This window comes from Mytilus edulis, chromosome 11 (genome assembly GCF_963676685.1).
Source record: "Mytilus edulis chromosome 11, xbMytEdul2.2, whole genome shotgun sequence".
NCBI lineage: Eukaryota > Metazoa > Mollusca > Bivalvia > Mytilida > Mytilidae > Mytilus > Mytilus edulis.
The window spans coordinates 20,030,750-20,050,438 of NC_092354.1; the positions used below are offsets into that span (position 1 = coordinate 20,030,750).

General features: G+C 31.9%; 1 protein-coding gene across 1 annotated transcript; it reads right to left on the reverse strand.

Annotated features, from left to right (window-relative positions):
* Nucleotides 1-403: 403 nt before the first annotated feature.
* LOC139494071 (uncharacterized) lies at nucleotides 404-15,637 on the reverse strand. Its single transcript, XM_071282241.1, has 9 exons — nucleotides 15,471-15,637; nucleotides 14,737-14,782; nucleotides 12,474-12,661; nucleotides 9,325-9,639; nucleotides 8,615-8,920; nucleotides 7,592-7,812; nucleotides 7,232-7,328; nucleotides 5,107-5,190; nucleotides 404-2,781 (listed from the first exon to the last, which is right to left on the reverse strand). The coding sequence occupies exons 1-9, from the start codon at nucleotides 15,571-15,573 to the stop codon at nucleotides 404-406; spliced, it is 3,738 nt and encodes a 1,245-aa protein (XP_071138342.1). The 5' UTR covers nucleotides 15,574-15,637.
* Between the last annotated feature and the right edge of the window lie 4,052 nt (nucleotides 15,638-19,689).

Sequence of the window (19,689 nt, forward strand, 5' to 3'; positions counted from 1 at the left end):
CAGCTACATAAAATGTGTCTCGTTTGTTCAATGCAATATGTACTGAATTTAGTATAGTTATATATGCATTTGCTGAATAGCAGTAGTATCTAAACTCAGATAAAAAGAAACAATATGAGACCGATAAATTTGTAGTAATATAGTAGATAAAAAAAGGAGATAGAAGTAATGGGATGAATAGCAATATATATAATAGAGAAAGAAGAAATGGAATGAAAAGCAGTAGAAATCAAACAAAGACAGACGTTATCGGACGAACGCCAATAGATGAAAAAACAACATGGATTTAAACTACATTAAGACAATTCTTATATTGATCAACATTGGTATTCTTCTCTAAAGATATCCTTACTACATCAGGATGTCCTTGTTGACTTGCTTTGTTCCATTGTTGTTCAGAGGACTACAAACCATTAATTTCTGTAAAATCAACATAATAGATACCAATTCCTCCTATATCTAAAAGTAACCACACTATATCAGTATGTCCTACTAGACTTGCTATGTACAGAGGACTCCGGCCTTTGTTGTCACAAAGGTCAACGTTGGGATTCATCTCTAACAACAACTTTACTATATCAGTATGTCCTTCCTGACTTGCCATGTACAATGGACTACAGCCAGTGTTATCACACAGATCAATGTTAGCATTTTTCTCTATCAACAATTTTACTATTTCAGTATTTCCATTCTGACTTGCCTTGTACAGTGGACTACAGCCATCATTGTCACATAGATCAACGTTAGGATTCTTTTCTAACAACAACTTTACTATGTCAGTATGTCCTTTATGACTTGCCTGTCTCAGTGGACCCCATCCATGATTGTTACAGAGATCTACATTAGGATTCTGCTCTAACAACAACTTCACTATTTCAACATATCCATTTTGGCTTGCATGATACAAAGGACTGCAGCCAGTTCTCTTGCTACATAGATCGATTTTTGGATTTCTCTCTAACAACAACTTTACTATTTCAGTATGTCCGTTCTGACTTGCTATGCACAGAGGACTACATCCATTGTTGTCACAGAGATCTACATTAGGATTCTTTTCTAACAACAACTTTACTATTTCAGTATGTCCGTTCTGACTTGCTATGCACAGAGGACTACATCCATTGTTGTCACTGTGATTTATATTAGGATTCTTCTCTAACAACAACTTCACTATTTCAACATATCTATTTTGGCATGCATGATACAAAGGACTGCAGCCAGTTCTTTTGCTACATAGATCGATGTTTGCATTTCTCTCTAATAACAATCTTACTATATCTGTATGTCCGTTATGACTAGCCATGAGCAGAGGACTACAGCTGTCATTGCAACATATATCAACATCAGGATTCCTCTCTAACAACAACTTTACTATTTCAGTATGTCCTTCCTGACTGGCAATGTACAGTCCAGTAACGCCATTGTTTTGACATTGATTCACATCTACATCATTGTGTATCATCCACTGTAACATATCAGTATAACCACCAAAACAAGTTTGTATCAGCGGTGTAGTACCTGATCCATGGTGCTCTTTTGGTAAAACTGTGTCACATTTATTGGCTAATGTGACTTGAAGTGATTTATCCAGATTTTGTAAATGCTTTAACAGCTGTTGTCTAAATTCTGAAACTGTCAAATTGTTGTTCATCAATGTAACACTCACTTTTCCTGTTGACCAGTCCTTTATAAACCTTTCTAAATACAATTCAAAATAATCTTCTGGTATTTGAATAATAAACTCTATATTACTGTCCCTGTCATCTGTTGATTTCCTCCATACGAAGCGTTCATGTACTAAATCGCTATCACCATGGTCTATAATACATTCAATCATTTTCTGACCAAAGTAATAAGCAAGAAAGTCAAACAATTTATCATGTAAAGTTTTGTAAATACCATTCTGGTTATGTACAAATGTACCTTCTAGAGTGAAAAGGGCCTCATTAAGTTTTGCTTTGGAAGTACCTCTGTTTAATCCACAAGCATCACATGTAGCTTTGATAAGATGCCGTTGCTCACGTGTTACTGTACCCTGGATCCATTTGTCTGGCAGTTGATTATTAAACAGAACTAATAAAGCTAGACTGCATATTTTATAGTTCCCTTCATCGCCATGCCTACTCAAACTGTCTAGTTCATTTTGATAGACGAAAAATGGATTTTTGAAAAATTCCTTAACATCGCCATGTTTTTCCCAATGATATAAAGAGCACAAAAGTGGAAAGAATTCACTATTTTGTGATAATTTATCTATGTTGTCCAAGCTTGAATCAATATAAATGCTTGCCATATTATCTTTTTCTTCAGATGTAAGGCATAACTTATCTGACATTAAATTACATTCACAGGACTTAAAAGGCTTTAATAGGTTAAACTTATCATCTCTATAAACTTGTAACCTACAAGATACAATAATCTTACAACATTTGTCTTCAATAACTGTGTTTATTACAGGTAACATTTGCTGCCAGTTTTCAATTTGCTGTTGGTTGGCAGTAAAATTTCCACAAATATCATCTACTATGAAGACTGTCTGTTTACCAGGTTGATAATAATCACTGATATTATCTGGTTTTCTCACTGGTATAATGTTGTACCCTTCTTTTTGTAAAACTAGTGCAGTGTGTCTTGCAATAAAAGATTTCCCTACTCCTGATGGGGCAGTTAAAGTCAAACAACTGTTGTTCTGTAAACACCCGATGACGAACTCACTGGCTCTTGTAGTCACAAACATCTTATCCTTTATTTCCCATTCTTTTATTTCTTTTTCTATTTGGTCTAAAAAATATTATAAAGTGTAGCTAATTAGAAATAAAACAATCACAATGTATATTAAGTTGACTGTGTCATAATAAGCAGGTAATTAATAGTGAATTACGTATGTGGTGTATGTTGTTGCAGATTTTGACATTAACGTCTCATCGCTAAAGGCTATTATGACGACCTGAAGTGTTATATGGGCTTTTCACAGTGGCCATCACATCCCATCTGATTGTTTAAATAGTATTATAATTGAAACTACCCCGAGACAATGATATAATAAAACAAAGCAAAGAACTATACAAATATAACTGATAGTAAAAACATTTAAAAAAAACAAACATTAAAAGACATGGTTTATTGTAAATTTTCAAAGTTGACACCAAGATGTTCCATAAAATTAATTTATTTTAAGGCCAAAGGTAAATGACACAAAAATAGTATAACAATATGCATCACCGTTAACAAAATATCCAACTTCATACCAAATGTCGTAATTCAAAGTCTAAAGAAAACATGTTTGGCTTAACCAATGATGTATTTTTGCCCTATTGCAATGACTACATGCAAATTTGCATGTGTATGTCAAATGTCCCTTACATAGTAGAATAAAAAATCAAAGTCAATCAAATGTCCCTAATATGCATGTATATGTTAGCATTAAATCAGAGAAGAATGTGTCCATGGGACATAACAACCCTTCTTGTAAATATACTGCATATTAAGCAATGTTTTGAATAAAGGACAAAACTCCAATGAAAAGAGGGACCGAACTCGTGAACAGTGAAAATAACGTCACTCAAAGGAATAAGCATTGTATGTAAACTAAATATCATTTGGGCGAAGTAAAATACAGTAAAAGTGCAGAAACTGCTAATTCAACATTTTTATATATCACACGAGCACGTTGAACGTACCACATGACATCTTGATTTATCAAAGTTTCACAGTTTATACAATCCAACTTTTACTGACCTTTTATGATACTTGTCAGTTTTGAACAGCAAAATAACTCAGTTGCTTTTATTTACTATTCAATATTCAACTTTTTAAGTCATGTTTTAATTCTTTTTCCTCTTTTCCACTGATTTGGATATTTCATGCTTTTTGAACAGACTAAGTTCGAAATAATGAAACACAAAAAAAAATCCTCCAAGAAAAGGGTCCCTTGTCAAAGAAGAGTTAGTGCGTAAATATACAACTGCTTGACTACAACACTGTGTGATACAATTTTGTTTAGCCTCAAAGATAACAGGGTGGATTATATGTACTTTTCAGTAGCTCAAATACAGTATTTACAATTAATACACGACGATCCTGAAGTATAGATTCTAGGTACCAATCTAATTAAAAACCGATCTCTAATCGCTCCCGTTTTCTGATATGTCGCGTGGGAGATCTTACGAAACCCGCTTTGAGGTCACATGTGAGTGACCTCGTTGGTGTGTCTTTTTCAACCAATGAAATTGAGTCTTCCACGATCTTGAAAGTTTATCGTAAGGTTAGGGGATGTAACTAATTTTATTTACGACGAAATCGTCAGTCAAAATAATTCATAAACTTTTTTGATTGTCTTATTCATAGGTCGTCAACTCATTTGCATATCATTATAAATTCATAACTTGTAGTTCACTCACAAATGCAGTATTTACAAGTACTACACGACGATCCTGAAATATAGATTCTAGGTACTCATTTTAATAACGTGTTATAGTGTTCTTTATTTGTCTTTGTGAATATTACTTTTACTGTTTAGCCTATTTTTGGTTATATCCATCCGGCCTAGGCTCGGTACCATCCCGTCACTGTGTTATTGTGCTAGGTACATTTCTGTATTGTTTTATTTCATTTTTGCTAATGTGTTATGTCTATATGCTTTTTTGTGTTTCTTTGTTGACCATTTTTTTTTTACTGATTAAGATTATAACACATTGTTTACTTCTATCCCTATTAATGACATTTTTACCTATTATGTCTGCTTTTTTGTTAAGACATGGTAGTTAATATAATTGAATTTTGTGCAACTGTCAAACACGTGAGAGAGTAAGCTAGCTATAAAATCAGGCTTAACCCACAACTATCTACATATGTAAATGCCTGTACCAGGTCAAGAATATGACAGTTGTTATTCATTCGTTTGATGTGTTTGAAATGTTGATTTTGCCATTTGACAGACTTTTTGTTTGGAATTTTCCTCTTTGAGTTCGGTATTTTTGTTAATTTACCTTTTCAATTAGTGTTTCGGTTCTGTTCCAGCTGCCAGTGGTTTGAAAGCAGAATTTTTTGCTACAATCTTTTGTTGTCAAGATATAAAGTTGCAATGCATTTGAACTTATAATATACCTCTAATATTTTTTGGTATAACTTCGTCCTGCTCAGTTTCCATTTTCAATATTTTCTCTTCCAGATCAGAATGTTCTTCTTTTTCTGAAATTTAAACATAATTTTTTCCTGAAATCTATTACCATGATTTCACTAAGGAAATGAATAAACTCAAGTGAATACTTAAATTATCATGTAAACAAAAACTAGAAAGATACTGCATGATTGGCAATGGGACGAGTCTCCACCGAACAAAGTAGAAAAAAGGAACTATAAGTTATCTCAAAACACTGAGCAAACCCTACCACAAAGCAAGTTTAAAGTGGCCCCAACATGACAAATGTAAACAAATTCAAGTTAGAACAATTGAGGGCGGCTGTAGAAGGATAGTGATGCATTAACCAAACATCATAGCAAACTACAAATATCGGTTGATAAAAGACAATAACAATCAAAACCAAGGAGTAAACAAAGACTCACACAAACCAAAGGACATTTACAGCAACAGTTATCAATGATAATTAAGAAACAAACAGCACGACCTCCACTAAAAACCGGGGTTTTGACATAAATAAAAAAAATACTAACAACTGAAATCAATCTTGGGAGTACAATGATTTTTCTTTAACAAAGGAGTAGGTCCGGTAAGGGCCGATTTCGGCCTTAAATTTCAAGTTCATTTGACGAAAGATTTTAGACACTTTTTGAACACTTAATTGTCTACTTCAGTTGATTCAATTATCTTATGTGAAATATTTTAACTGATTTACTCATAAAAAAAACGCTCCGATTCTAGCTTAAATACGAATATATGTCAAATATGCCAAAGTATGTCACTTTTCAGATGGTTTTTGTCAAAAATAAAAGTACTCGCATCCTTGTTCATCCTCAATCTTTATATGTGTTATGTAATAAATATATCCAAAATATGTAGGCACACGTCGCAATTTCAATATTTAAAAGCATTAGATCAGATACAAAAAAGAATTCACGAATAAGAATACCGTTAGGTATATAAATATAAGGTCATACATATCTGTTAAAAATCCCCAGAAAATCTAAAATATTTTCAAAATCAAAAGCAAGATTATATTCAATTATCCCAAAAACATTTTAAATTTGCAGTAATTTGATCCAAGCAAATAAAGCCGGTGCATGACATTTAAAAATGGCTTTTATTTATCCATGTTATTTGACGGTCAAATTCCCATAACCTTGAAATGATAAATTGTAAATTTCGTAACAGAAAGTTTTGAGGAAATCAATTTAGGCTTACTGATGTTAGTGCAATGTGTAAAAAAATATCTCACTTCATCCGGTTGAAGTCCCGTAGCTCTGTGCATAATAAACATTGTTTAAAACACCCAACAGGAGCTTTCTTTTGTTATTTCAAATGTTGTGTTAAAATTACATGAGAATCGGAAAATAAAATTTGAGCTATAGTACATGGTCTTCAGAGACGACAATTGCAGTGAAATATTATTGTACATATATTCTACATTGGCTAGAAGGTATAGGAGGAGGGTTACATTGTACGGTTTCACAAAACATGTTTAACCCCGCTGCAGTTTTGCACCTGTACCAAGGCATAATCCTCCGGCCTTTGTATCTCTTGTATGTTTCTTTAATTCTAAATTTTAGTTCATTTATATGTTTAGGAGTTCAGTGTGACCTCTATTTTAGCGGAACTAGTATATGCAATTGTTTAGGGGCCAGCTGAAGACTTCGGTTGCATGATTTTCTTACTGTGTTGATGACCCATTGGTGACTTTGTGCTGTTTTCTTCTCTTTGGTCGGAGCTACAGAAGCTCAAATCCTGTCATTCTTCATTATAAATAGCAAATTATGACAAGTGCTGTCATCTTTCCCTATTAATAAACATAAATGACAAATCATCATGTGCTACTTTCTAGTATTAGATATTTTACTTATCCACGTTAAGAGTAGTAAACTGACGGGTGCCACTATTGAAGTAGAATATGGGCATTCAATAACGTTAACCTAGATTGTAAAGGGATATATGTTGCTTAGTCTTTGGTTTTCTGTGTGGGTTTGCAAATGCACCAGTTAGAAAATATTTTTACTTTGTGAGGAGCGATATTTCGTTTTTTGTTCAGATATGTTTAACTCATGTCTCTAAGGTTACCTTTTAAACCATTTAGAACCTTTCTGACTTGTTTCTGCATCCCAACATTCCATGTTATATCTTCAGGATCATCATCTTCACCAAGTCTTACCAATATCTGTTCACAAACACAGTATTACATTGACAATGTAAATGTATTCCTATCATAAAACATGAGGTATGCTTTCGTGTATAAAAAAAACCTAAAGTATAGCCAAATGTTGTAGAATTGGTGGGAAAATGAAAAATGGAAAAGTTAAAAAATTGAAGGATATATAATGTATAAAACAGGTTCATTTATAGATGATAGATTAGTTTAACCTTGTATGAAGTGTAGTAGTCATGGGCAATTACCATGTAAATCTAAGATAAAAAGCTTACTTCTTTTACTGTTCGAACAAATTGTCGATATTGATGTGAATCCATCACTGTCATTCTAAGTATCTTTTTGTACCAAAACTGTAGTCTGTATAAGTCTGCTGATAAGTTGGTTTCATGGCTTTCTGGTTTTGTATTTGAAATCTGGACAGCTTTTACCATTGAAACTAATGTAATCATTGTCTGGTACCCTGGTGTGTGTGTAAGTGGTGGTACTATGGTTCCTGTAAGAGGGATATATATATATTGTAATATCTCATAAACATGTGTAACCCGCCGAAAATTTGCGCCGGTCCCAAGTTAGGAGCCTCTGGCCTTTGTTAGTCTTTTATGCTTTTTAATTTTAGTTTCTTGTGTATAATTCTGAGTTTAGTATGACGTCCATTATCACTGAACTAGTATACATATTTTCTAAGAGGCCAGCTGAAGGACGCCTTTGGGTGCGGGAGTTTCTCGCTACATTGAACACCCATTAATTGCTTTCGGCTGTTGTCTGCTCAATGGTCGGGTTGTTGTCGCTTTGACTTATTCCCCTTTTCCTTTCTCAATTTTATTATTTTTTTTGTTTGGATCCTGTTTATTAAAACCTTTGATGTTTATTCATATCGAAATGCGTTTGATTGATTGATTGATTGATTGGCGTATAAAAACACTTTCAACACTTTTGTGCCATTTCGTGTCGGTCAGTTTTTATTGGTTAAGAAAAATTTAGTGTCCGGAAGGAACCACGACCTCCGGTAAGAAACTAATAGTCCTAGCTAATTGAGATTAGAGACAAGCACACTTGCCACGTGTGATGTACAAATAATCATTGACTCCTATTAAGTTGTTTTCTATTTGGTCATGCCATGGTCCTTTACAGCTTACTATAAAGTACTGATTGTATTTTTAGCAGGCCACATAGCGACCTAAAATCTTACATCCACGCTATGCGGTCTTTGGTAGGTCATTTGTCTCATTGGCAATCATACTTTATTTTTATGCTGAGTGCATAACTATTTAGCATTATTAAAAAAAATACTTTACCTGTTTGAAGTAACTTTAATTCGTCAGGTTTTACGTCTGTTGATTCTAAGTCAGATACCAGCTTAACATTTGAGGTATCCTCCTTCAGTGCCTCCAGAAAACACTGATAATCTTGTTCACTTCTGATGTATTCTATCAGTTTTCTATTTATTTTGGTTTGTACTCCGCTAGAAACTATTTCTGACCGGTCGTCAGGATCTAACACTCCATTTGATATTAATGAATCTATGATACATTCTGTATTAGACAAATTCTGAGTCAGATTGTGGTAGTTTTTTTGTATTCTGACTGAATGGAACCCTGTAACTACATCAAAGAAAAGCAATTTACTGTGTTATCATTTGTAGCTTTGTCTTTTTGGAACATATTTAAATGGCTTATTGACACTCAAAAGAAGCTACACACGTATAAGGGTTTAAAAATAAAATTTTACCACAAATTATAGCTTCAAGGAAAATGCAAAACGGTGAGTGCATTGTATGATGAAAAAAAAACAGAAACGTATATAATGCATGTTGGGTACTTTGATCTTGCTCTTAGTAACTGTGAGCATTCTTCTTCTTCTTCTATGAATTCTGTTTATGTGTTTTGTTATTTACAAGCGTCGGTTTCCCTCTCCCCTTATTTTTTTTAATTATTGTCGCATAAGTTCTTAAATTACCCGACACCCCATTTCATAATTATAATTATCATGTGAACAAAGTACTCACTACTTGATCTAACTTTCGACCTAGAAACAACTGTATGATGGGAATAAAGTTGACCTTCCATACATTCTATCAAGTCTTTAGAACATGTCGAAGACTCCTTAAGAACTTCTAATAGCACACTGTAGGATTGTTCTGGTCTTATAATTAGTAAGTCTAAGATGCATTTATTGCGGTCAGACTGTCTTGGAAGGTGTTCTATTTCTGCTCTGTCTTCTTTCCTTAAGATACATCTGGAAATCAGTAGATCAAGGACTTCATTATCTAAAACGTTGTCTTGTATTATCTGATCATAGAAATGGTATAGTCTGTGGTGAACTGGAAAAGAAACAAAACAACTGGTAATCACGTGGATTTAGTAAGATAGTTAGGACAAATTTTGTAAAGAAGTATGTCCGGTAAGGACCGATTTTGGCCTCAATTTTGTCAAGTTCATCTAACGAAAGATTTAAGACACTTTTAAAACGCTTAAGTGTCTATTTTATTTGATTCGATTAGTTAATGTGATAGATTTTAACTGATTTAGTCATCAAAAACGCTCCGACTGAAGCTGAAATATGAAAAAATCTATCAAATATGGCAAAAAACGTCACTTTTCAGATGTTTTTTTGTCAAAAATGAAAGCGGCTGCATCCGTGTTCATCCTCAACCTTTATATATATTATGTATCACAATCAAATACAACTTAAATTTCAATATTATGAATGAACACGAATGCGGCCGTTTTTAACTAAAATGCTTAAATTTTGAAGATTTCAGTAATTTAGCATGACTTAATGATGCTAGTACCCGATATATGTGCATTGTATTGTCAAAAACAGCCCATATTTATTTAGCAGAAATATCAACTTTCCAATAAATAGCTAAAAGTTTACATTTTCACAATTTTGTAAAACTGCTTTATTTTGGGGCCAAAAAGGGATATTACTGAACCTACTCCTTTGGTGTTCTGGTGTAACATGTGTAATATCATTAAACATAAAGAGTATTTGAAAAAATATAACTCTGAAAGCAACAGCACTTTTCTCCACTTGAAATGAAAAAATATGATTAAATTAATGTTCTTTTATGGGTGAAAACATTCAATAAACATTTCAATTTATATAATAAAAAATGAAATAAGAATGTGTTTATTTTACACCTTTGTTAATATACGGTAAATGTATCAATTGATAAAAGAAAAACACTTGATAACGTAATGCCACCAAAATCAAACTTTTATTAGTGTTTAGGGGTTACATGAATTATATACAGATGTCTTACTTTTTTGTTGCGTAAAAGCAATCTAGAGTTTAAGGGGTAAAACGACAAATTTAGCAATTTTTCCATTTACAAAGAGACACAACTGCAAATCGATGACAATGACGCCACAAACAGAAAGATATGATTTCATTTTTGTGACACTTAGCATTAAGTCTCATAGCTGTTGTAAATCTAAAAGTAGAAAACCGAAACTAATAATGGGAAGTGCATAAAAATCAAATGAACAAGGGTAATAGTTGATGCCTCCATCGTTACGTTGGGATTAACAATGCAGTTCTGTATATATCATTTTTGAACCCAAAACGAGCTTGGCTTATTCTTATTATATATTTTTTGACAATTTAACTATTATGTCTGTTTGTCTTATTCAATCATTGTTGTCAATATATTTAAATTTAATGTGACTGTCATACACATGAGAGGTTAAGCTAGCAATAAAACTAGGTTTAATCTTGTAACAAGTCAGAAATATGATAGGCATTGTCCACTCGTTTTAATATGTTTGAACATTTGACTTTTTAATTTGATTTGTGACTTTCCGTTTTGATTTATTTTTAGTTCAGTATTTTGTGATTTGCTTTTCATACACTTTCCTTAACTATGTATGAAACTTCTGCAAATGATTATATTTCATTGACCAGCTAGTTAAACTGATATAGAGTCTCATTGAGAAACACACAACTATCAACATGGGTTAAACCAATTTAAGTTTACTTATCAACTGCCTGAGAAAAAAAACAAGTTTCTGGAATTTTCAAGCCTCTGCATTTAATTTCTGGTTCGGCTTTATTCTCGTTTTATATCTATTCATTATTCAATTTTATCCAATTGATATGATTTAGGGTTTATAGTTGGCCTCATTCAGATTTATAGCAACTCCATTTGCAAAGGAGAAGTTCCGGTAAGGGCCGGTTTTGGCCTCAGATTTCAAGTTCATTTGACGAAAGATTTTGGACACTTTTTAAACACTTAAATGTCTATATCAATTGATTCAATTATTTTTTGTGACAGGTTTTAACTGATTCACTCATTAAAAACGCTTACATATGAAAAAATTATCAAATATGCCAAAAACTGTCCCTTTTCATCTGGTTTTTGTCAAAAATGAAAGTGGCCGCATCCGTGTTCATCCTCGACCTTTATATATGTTATGTATTATCATTAAACACAACTTACATTTCAATATCAAGAATGAACACGAATGCGGCCACTTTCATTTCAGACGGAAACCGTCTAAAATTTAACTAAAATGCTGAAATTGTGAAGATTTCAGTAATTTAGCATGACTTCATGATGCAAGTACCCGATATATGTGCATTGTAAAGCCAAACTAAAGCCCATATTTATGTAGCAGAGGCATTATACCTTCCAAAAAATAACTAAAAGTTTACATTTAAACAATTTTGTAAAACTGCTATATTTTGGGGCCAAAAAGGGGTCTTACTGAACCTACTCCTTTGATTTACTATTAAATTATAATCCTGGTACTTTTAATAACTATTTACAAAAGAACTATTGTTCAATTATTACCAGTTTTAGTACAATATAAGACCTAGTAAACCTTTTAAGGTACATTTTTGATATGATATAGGATTTATAGTTGAACTAGTTCAGATTAATAGCAACTCCATTTGCAAATTTGGTTAACAGAAGAACTATTGTTCAGTTATAATCAGCTTAAGAACAATTTGAGACCTAGGAAACCTTTGAATGTACATTTTTAATATAATTTAGGATTCTTAGTTGCCTCAATCAGATTTATAGCAACTACGATTGCAAATGTACAGAATTTACAGAAGAATTATTTTTAAATACGTATAAGTTTTAGTACAATGTAAGACCTAGTAAACATTTGAAAGTACAATGTGTAAGACATATAAGTAATATACCTATTTGTTGGTTGAGTAAATCCCATTCTTCTGATCTGAGTTTAGTCTTCAGTTGATCTTTATAATCACGGATAGCTTGTAGAAAACCACCTTTGTGCTCTCTGTCTATGTAGTGTTCAATAGCCCTAGGTACAGTATAGAGAATAGTACACGCTGCTTGTAACAAGTTGTCTTCTTCTGTTTGTATTCTGTAAATATGAAATATGTAATGTAACTTTCAATCGTAAAGAGAAGGTGAGCTGAGACTATTATCAAAAAGTGTTCTGAATTATTTTTAGGAAATTCCCAACATTAATAATAATATGAATTTAAAACTGTGGATTGAGTTATGTTTGATTTTCCATGGATGCAACATAAACTGTTGACACGGAGATATTTATCATCTGTAAGTATTCTTGATAGACTGCAAATGATAAAATTGAAATTGCAACACTTCAATCTGTGAAATGCTAAATTTTCAAAATCAATTATGCATTAGTGGAGAAACATGGCAAATTAAAAGCTGTGGAAATGTGATATTTCAAATCTGATATAACTACATTCCAAATATTATTGACCTTCCATGAGATGTGTCCTTTAAGGTAAGATAATCACAAATTTGAACATGAGATTTTGTCAGATTAAGACCATAACAAAAGGGGCAAGCACAAGTAAAATAATCTTCTAGGAAATGTATAGTTATAATGCAAATTCATTGGAATACAAAACGTTGCACAATTATGAGTATTTCCCTCAGTCCAAACTAATCGGCAATTAACCAACTTCCTGATGCCATCACTGACTGATACAGGATGCATAAAAGAAAGACGAAATATATACTCATAAATCGAAAAAAAACTGACAATGCCATGGCTAAAAATGAAGAGGACAAACAGACAAACAATAGTACACACGACACAACATAGAACACTAAAGAATAATCAAGAATCCCACCTGAAACTAAGGGTGATCTCATGTGCTCCGGAAGGGTAAGAAGATCCTGCTCCACATGTGGCACCCGTCGTGTTGCTTATGAGATAACAAATCCGGTAAATAGTCGCCTTAAAACTTTATTGAGACAAACACTATACATGCTATAATGGTACTTTTTGTACAAATAAACTGATAACGCCATTTCGAAAAAAAGAAGAAGACAAACAAACAAGAAATAGTACAAAAGACACCCGATAGAAAATTAAGGGCTGAGCAACACGAACCCCCACAACAACTGGGGTTATGTGAGGTGCTCCAGAAAGGTAAGCAAATCCTGCTCCACATGTGCTAGCCGTCTTGTGGCTCATATTGTCTAATTCGGTATAAATTATATTCGTGATAAGGCAAGGGGATTGACATAACGACATATCCGATATCATATGCGAAACCGTGAATCGATTTAGATCAACTAAGGTGCGTCTTGATCCTTAAAAAAAGTTTAAGTTTTCGCTCGTTCAACTGATTGGTAGCAATGGATTATTCAGTATTTTTGTATGTTGTCCTATTTTACTTTGTTACTTCCCTTAACCCACTACCTCTTGAAGTCATCGGAATATTGCATTTGTATCAATCGTGTCAGCACCTCATGTCTGTTTCATTAGAGTTATATAAGTAATGATTGTAATGTTTTTTTTTGCTTATGAAGAGATAACATAAATTTTTGGTGCACACTGATTAATCTGTTTGTAGAGAACATATACCTGTATGTGCGACATTGTACCTATGTTTTCCAAAATCTCTTGCTGTACTTTACTTTTGTACATTTAAAACAAATGTTAATACCTCAGTAACAAAAGGCAATTGTGTCAATCATTTGAACATCATAACAGTGATTGACATCGGTAAGATATTACACTTCAAACGTATTGTAAACTGTATTGTATTGTAAACCTGTTTTATTCATTAATGCATCTTTCAGAGTGTGCAGCATAAGCAATTTGATATCAGTCTCATACTATAGATACAAAATTACGCTGTCCAAAACTACTTTCTTTTTGAAAATTGAAATTTAGAATTTAACCCTTCCAACTTCAGAAATAAAAAAAACATATGCAAATGGTGGATATAGTTTATTTGTGTGGGTTAAAGTTAAAAGAAATTTATTAACCTAGACATCTACAAGATAAAGTGATATCCAGGAAAAACGCGAACGTGATATCGTAGCCACACAAGATGAAGATATATTTTTCATAATCACTTGTGATGTCACAAAAAATAATTTACTGATTAATCGTTCAATTCTTAACTAACATACTACATTGTAAACCAATTGAATGGCAAAAAAACTTACGTTTCTGGTTTATTCGACCAAACATCTGTACTTCTCTCCTTCAATTCTGCAAGACAAATGAAATATCTTATCTATTACGTATGTTTCGTTCTGCAGAGTTACTAGTTACTTTTACAAGTATATTTCAATTCATTTTCTCATTAAAACATTTTCATCATGATATAAATGTAAAAAGCAAGTCCAAAATTATAAAATGTCACTAACAAAATAGTAAAATCATGTATAATTATTAAATAGTTTGGATAACTCATATCTTTTATCAGTAATGATTTTTATCTTGACATAGTGTAGTCCAAAAAGGAATAAACTTGACCATCATACAAATGATCCCGAATCAATACGCTGGTAAATTTGTTCAATATTGATGTGTGAAAGGAGGAATACATCTCGTTTAGACTGTAAGAGTCTTACAATGAAGACTGAGTTACTGGAACAAGTGATGGTAGAGACTCATTTTATGTTTTTATGAATGCCCTCATGAGAAGCTGTTCTTAGCTGTTTAATAAAAAAAAATCTGAGCTAGTCTGTCAACCCTTGACCAACCTCGATGACCATGCGTGTGTTGCACTGCTGGTCTGTCTCGCCAACATGCTGCGTGTTACATCGAATGTGTATAGATGACTAGAGGTATCCAACGTCAATATATCTGTAAGTTGACGAGAGGTAACAAACGTGTATAGTTGTGTTAGTTGACCAATTGAAATCATAGTCAATGTATATGTTAAATCATGTACCTGTCTTGGGACTTGATAATGACTGTAAATCTGCCTGACTGTCAGACGAATGCTTGTCTGCCTCACCTTCTGACTGTAACAAGTCTTCACCAGATTCCGCCATAGATATGGGTCTATGTTGTCATAGTATAATGATTTGTCTAAGTAGACATGTTGCTCTGTGGGTTAAAGTTATAAAATTATCCATATTTTATTTGTCATATAAAAAGTCAAGATAACAGATCCTCAACATTTGACAATTTTTTTAATTTTTTTTTCTTTTTTTTTTTTAAATTTGATCATACTTTATTGATAGTTTGACATTTGTTAGTGGATACATCAAATACCGGTACCTTATCCCGGCCTCGTTAACCGTTAGTAGCATATAGTCAATTTGGTTAGTATTTGTTAGTTTATTTAACTGTAATATATACATTTATAAATCATTGTAAATTATGATATATCCAACTAAAACACTATCAATACAGAATGATCAATAAATCTGAATAGATAGAAAAAAAAATAATAAAGAATAAATAAATAAATATCACAGAAATCTGCAATTTTGGAAAAAGCAAAAAAATATAAAAAAAAAATAAAAAAAAAAATAAAAAAATAAAAATAATAAATATATTTTACTTACAGCATTCATAATGTAGCTTGCAGGATTTATTTATTCAAATATTTGCGTACAGGTTATAACTTAGAGGAACATACATGTAGTTATAAACATAGACTAAAACATCAAGCATATATATAAACCAACATATAACAGTATCAAGTCATAACATAGGTGGTGATGTGGATAAGGAAAGAAATGTGCATAAAAATAATTCCGGTACATGATGTACCAATTTCTTGATAATCAACCTAGTCTTCTAAAATTGGAAGCCAGGGGTCCCAGCAGATATTGGCCATATAAAAAGGTTTTCTTTTAAAAAATAAATTCTTTTCTAGTGCCAGAGATTCTTTGAGGTAGTTTTTAAGTCCTGTAAAATTTACCTTTTTTGACATAGTTTTGTTCTGTAAATATAGAATTTTGTCAGGAGTATTATTAAGTTTTTTATCATAGTATTTCCGTTGTTACCTAAATTTCCAAATAAAATAATATCTATATTAAATGGAATCAATATTTGTGTTTGGTTATAAATCCAATCACCAAGTTCAATCCATAAATCTCAAATGTTATGGCATGTCCAAAATATGTGCTCAATATCTTCAATAGCTTCATTACAGAAAGTACATTTATCTGATTGTTTTATCTTAATTTTAAATAAAAATTAATTTGTGCCTATGATTTTGTGCACTATTCTGTACTTGAACCAATGAAGTTTAGAGCTTTTTGTGGTGTAGAAAGACATATTATACACTTTTTTCCAATCAAAATTTTTATTTAATCTTAGAGACCATTTATCTTCACAACTAGGCCTTGTACTACTTTTTTCTAAGAAAACATTATACATATCTTTTGACCCTTTATTTGACAAAAAAAATGTTCTAATATTATTTGGTAGAATTGGTCCATGAAGATTTTCTATAGAGATATTATGTTGAAGAGAATTTTGATATGATTTTATTGCTTATATAACTCCATTATAAACTAGAAAGTTAGATGTAATTTCATAAATATTTTTGCATTGCTCAAACGACATTAATTTACCATCATTATCTACCAGATCATTAATCAACAAAATACCGTTATCAGCCCAGTCTTTATAGAACACTGATCTGCTACCTATTTCAATATTTCCATTATTCCAAAGTGAATCTGTTAAAAATTCTTCTTTATTTTTTGGTTTAAGTTTATTTAGCATTTCTGTCCATGCTTTAAAAACCTCTTTCCAAAAGGGGTCTTTACATTTGTTTGGTGGGCCTAGAAATACTAGATTTTCAATATCAATATTATCTGTGCTTCCTATAAGCTTTTTGAGTTTTGTATTGTTTTTTAGCAACCTTCGGACCCACGTTAATTTTAACCCTTTTATATATTCTTCAATATCTCACATTTTCAGCCCCCCCAAATTTATGTTCCAGACATAATATTTCTCTTTTAATCTTGTCAGGCTTGTTTTACCAAATAAATGAATATATTGTACGAATAAGTTGTTTAAGAATAGTATTGCATGGTGTTGGTAATGTTAAAAACAGATGATTTAATTTTGAAATAATTAGTGTCTTGATAATTGTTATCTTTCCCACTGGAGTAAGTGTTTGTCTAGACCAAATATTGATTATATTTTCAATTTCTTTTATTTTAGGATAATAATTCAAAGATTCCATTTCTTGCAAATTGACAGAAAAGCTTATTCCTAATAGTGTAAACCTGCTGGAACCCCATTCCAATCCCCTCTTTACACACATGGTGTCTTGACTATATTTTTTCTTTCCGATCAACACCACCTTTGTCTTGTCTAAGTTCATATGGAAACCAGACATTTCAGCATATTTATGTAATAAGCGGAGAGATGCGTCAAGGCACTCTGGTGAACCGTCGAGAATAATTGACGTGTTATCAGCATTTTGAGAGATCAAATAGTCAATATCATCTATTTGAATTCCCTTTATATCTTTATTTTTTCTAATTAATATTCCAAGTATTTCTGCGCATAAAAGAAATATATAAGGTGATAAAGGATCCCCTTGTCGACAACCTCTTTGAATTTCAAAGAATTCAAATAAAAAACAATTTTGAGAAACTGCAGAACTTATATTTTTGTAAAAGGTTCTTACCCATTGTTTTATAGAGGGGCCGAAATTGAAAAAGTCTAAAACGTCTTCAATGAAATTCCATGATACAGAATCAAAAGCTTTTTCAAAATTTATGAGAAGGAGCAGTCCTGGTAAATCATTTAGTTATGTATGAAATAATATATCGTAAATATGACCAGTATTTCCCCCTATAAATCTACCCGGAATAAAACCAGTCTGATCACTGTTAATAATTTGAGGTAGAACTAATTTTATACGCTCAGCTATGCAGCTTGATGCTAATTTATATGTGGTATTTAGTAAACTTATTGGTCGCCAGTTTTTCATGAATTGTCTCGGTTTATCTCCCTTTGGAATACAGGTTATAATACCTTGTCTTTGAGTAATTGATAATTCCCCCTTTTCGTAACCATTAATTATAGACCTAAATACAAATTTTCCTATATCTATCCAAAAAAACTTGAAAAATTCATTTGTGAAACCATCTGACCCCGGGCTTTTTTCATTTTTTATTTTTCGTAAAGCGGTTGTCGATTCACCATAAGTAATTTCACCCTCCAAAGATTCTCTAAAGGTATTATTTATTTTTTTAATATCAGTATCAGGGATTTCATTGTTTAGGTTAACATTATTCAAACTTTCTGTTTTAGTATATAGCCTTTTGTAATAATTGTTTGCTTCTTTTAATATTTTTTCTTGCTCACTGATAGTTACCCCTTTTTCATTGACTAATTTTGGAATAGTTTTATTTATAAAATGTTTAGTTTCTAAATTTAGAAAAAAGATTGAAGGTTTTTCTCCTTCTTCTATCCATTGAATTTTGGATCTGATGTAGGACCCCCTCATCTTTTCTTGTCTTAATAGTTTTAGATCATTTTTTTTTCAGTTTCAATAAATATTTCTTCTGTCAATAGTTGTTCTTCTAGCTTTTTATTATCTTTTGATAGTATTCTTTCTTTTTTATCTTTTTGTTTCTTCCTAAAAGAAGCATATGAAATTGATTTTCCTCTAATTTCTGTTAATAAAGTTTCTAGAAAGAGTTGATCGTTTATAGTAAATTGAATTTCTAAGTCATTTATCTTTTCTAATGTTTCTCTCTTGTATACTAGTGATGCGTATTGTTCTTTAACTTTATTTATAGTCTCTTTAACAACAGCTGAATATTCAATGTCAGGTAAAAGTGAATTGTTAAATTTCCATAGACCTTTACCAATTATACAGTTATTCATCTTTAAATGTAACATTATTGGGGAGTGATCGGATCTATAACGGTTGAGAATGTGTATTTCATGTACAGGTTGATTAAGGCCTTGCGATATTAAAAAGAAATCCAATCTTGCTTGTTTAATGGGATTATTTTTTCTCCATGTACATTTTTTTAGTTCAGGGTACAATTCCCTATAGGGATCTGTTAAATCATAATTTTCTATTATATTTAAAACTTTCTCTTTGGCTTTTGGGTTATTTACATTTTGGTAATTATAAGTATCAAGATTTTGGTTTTAAATTGTAATCTCCAGTTATTAAAACT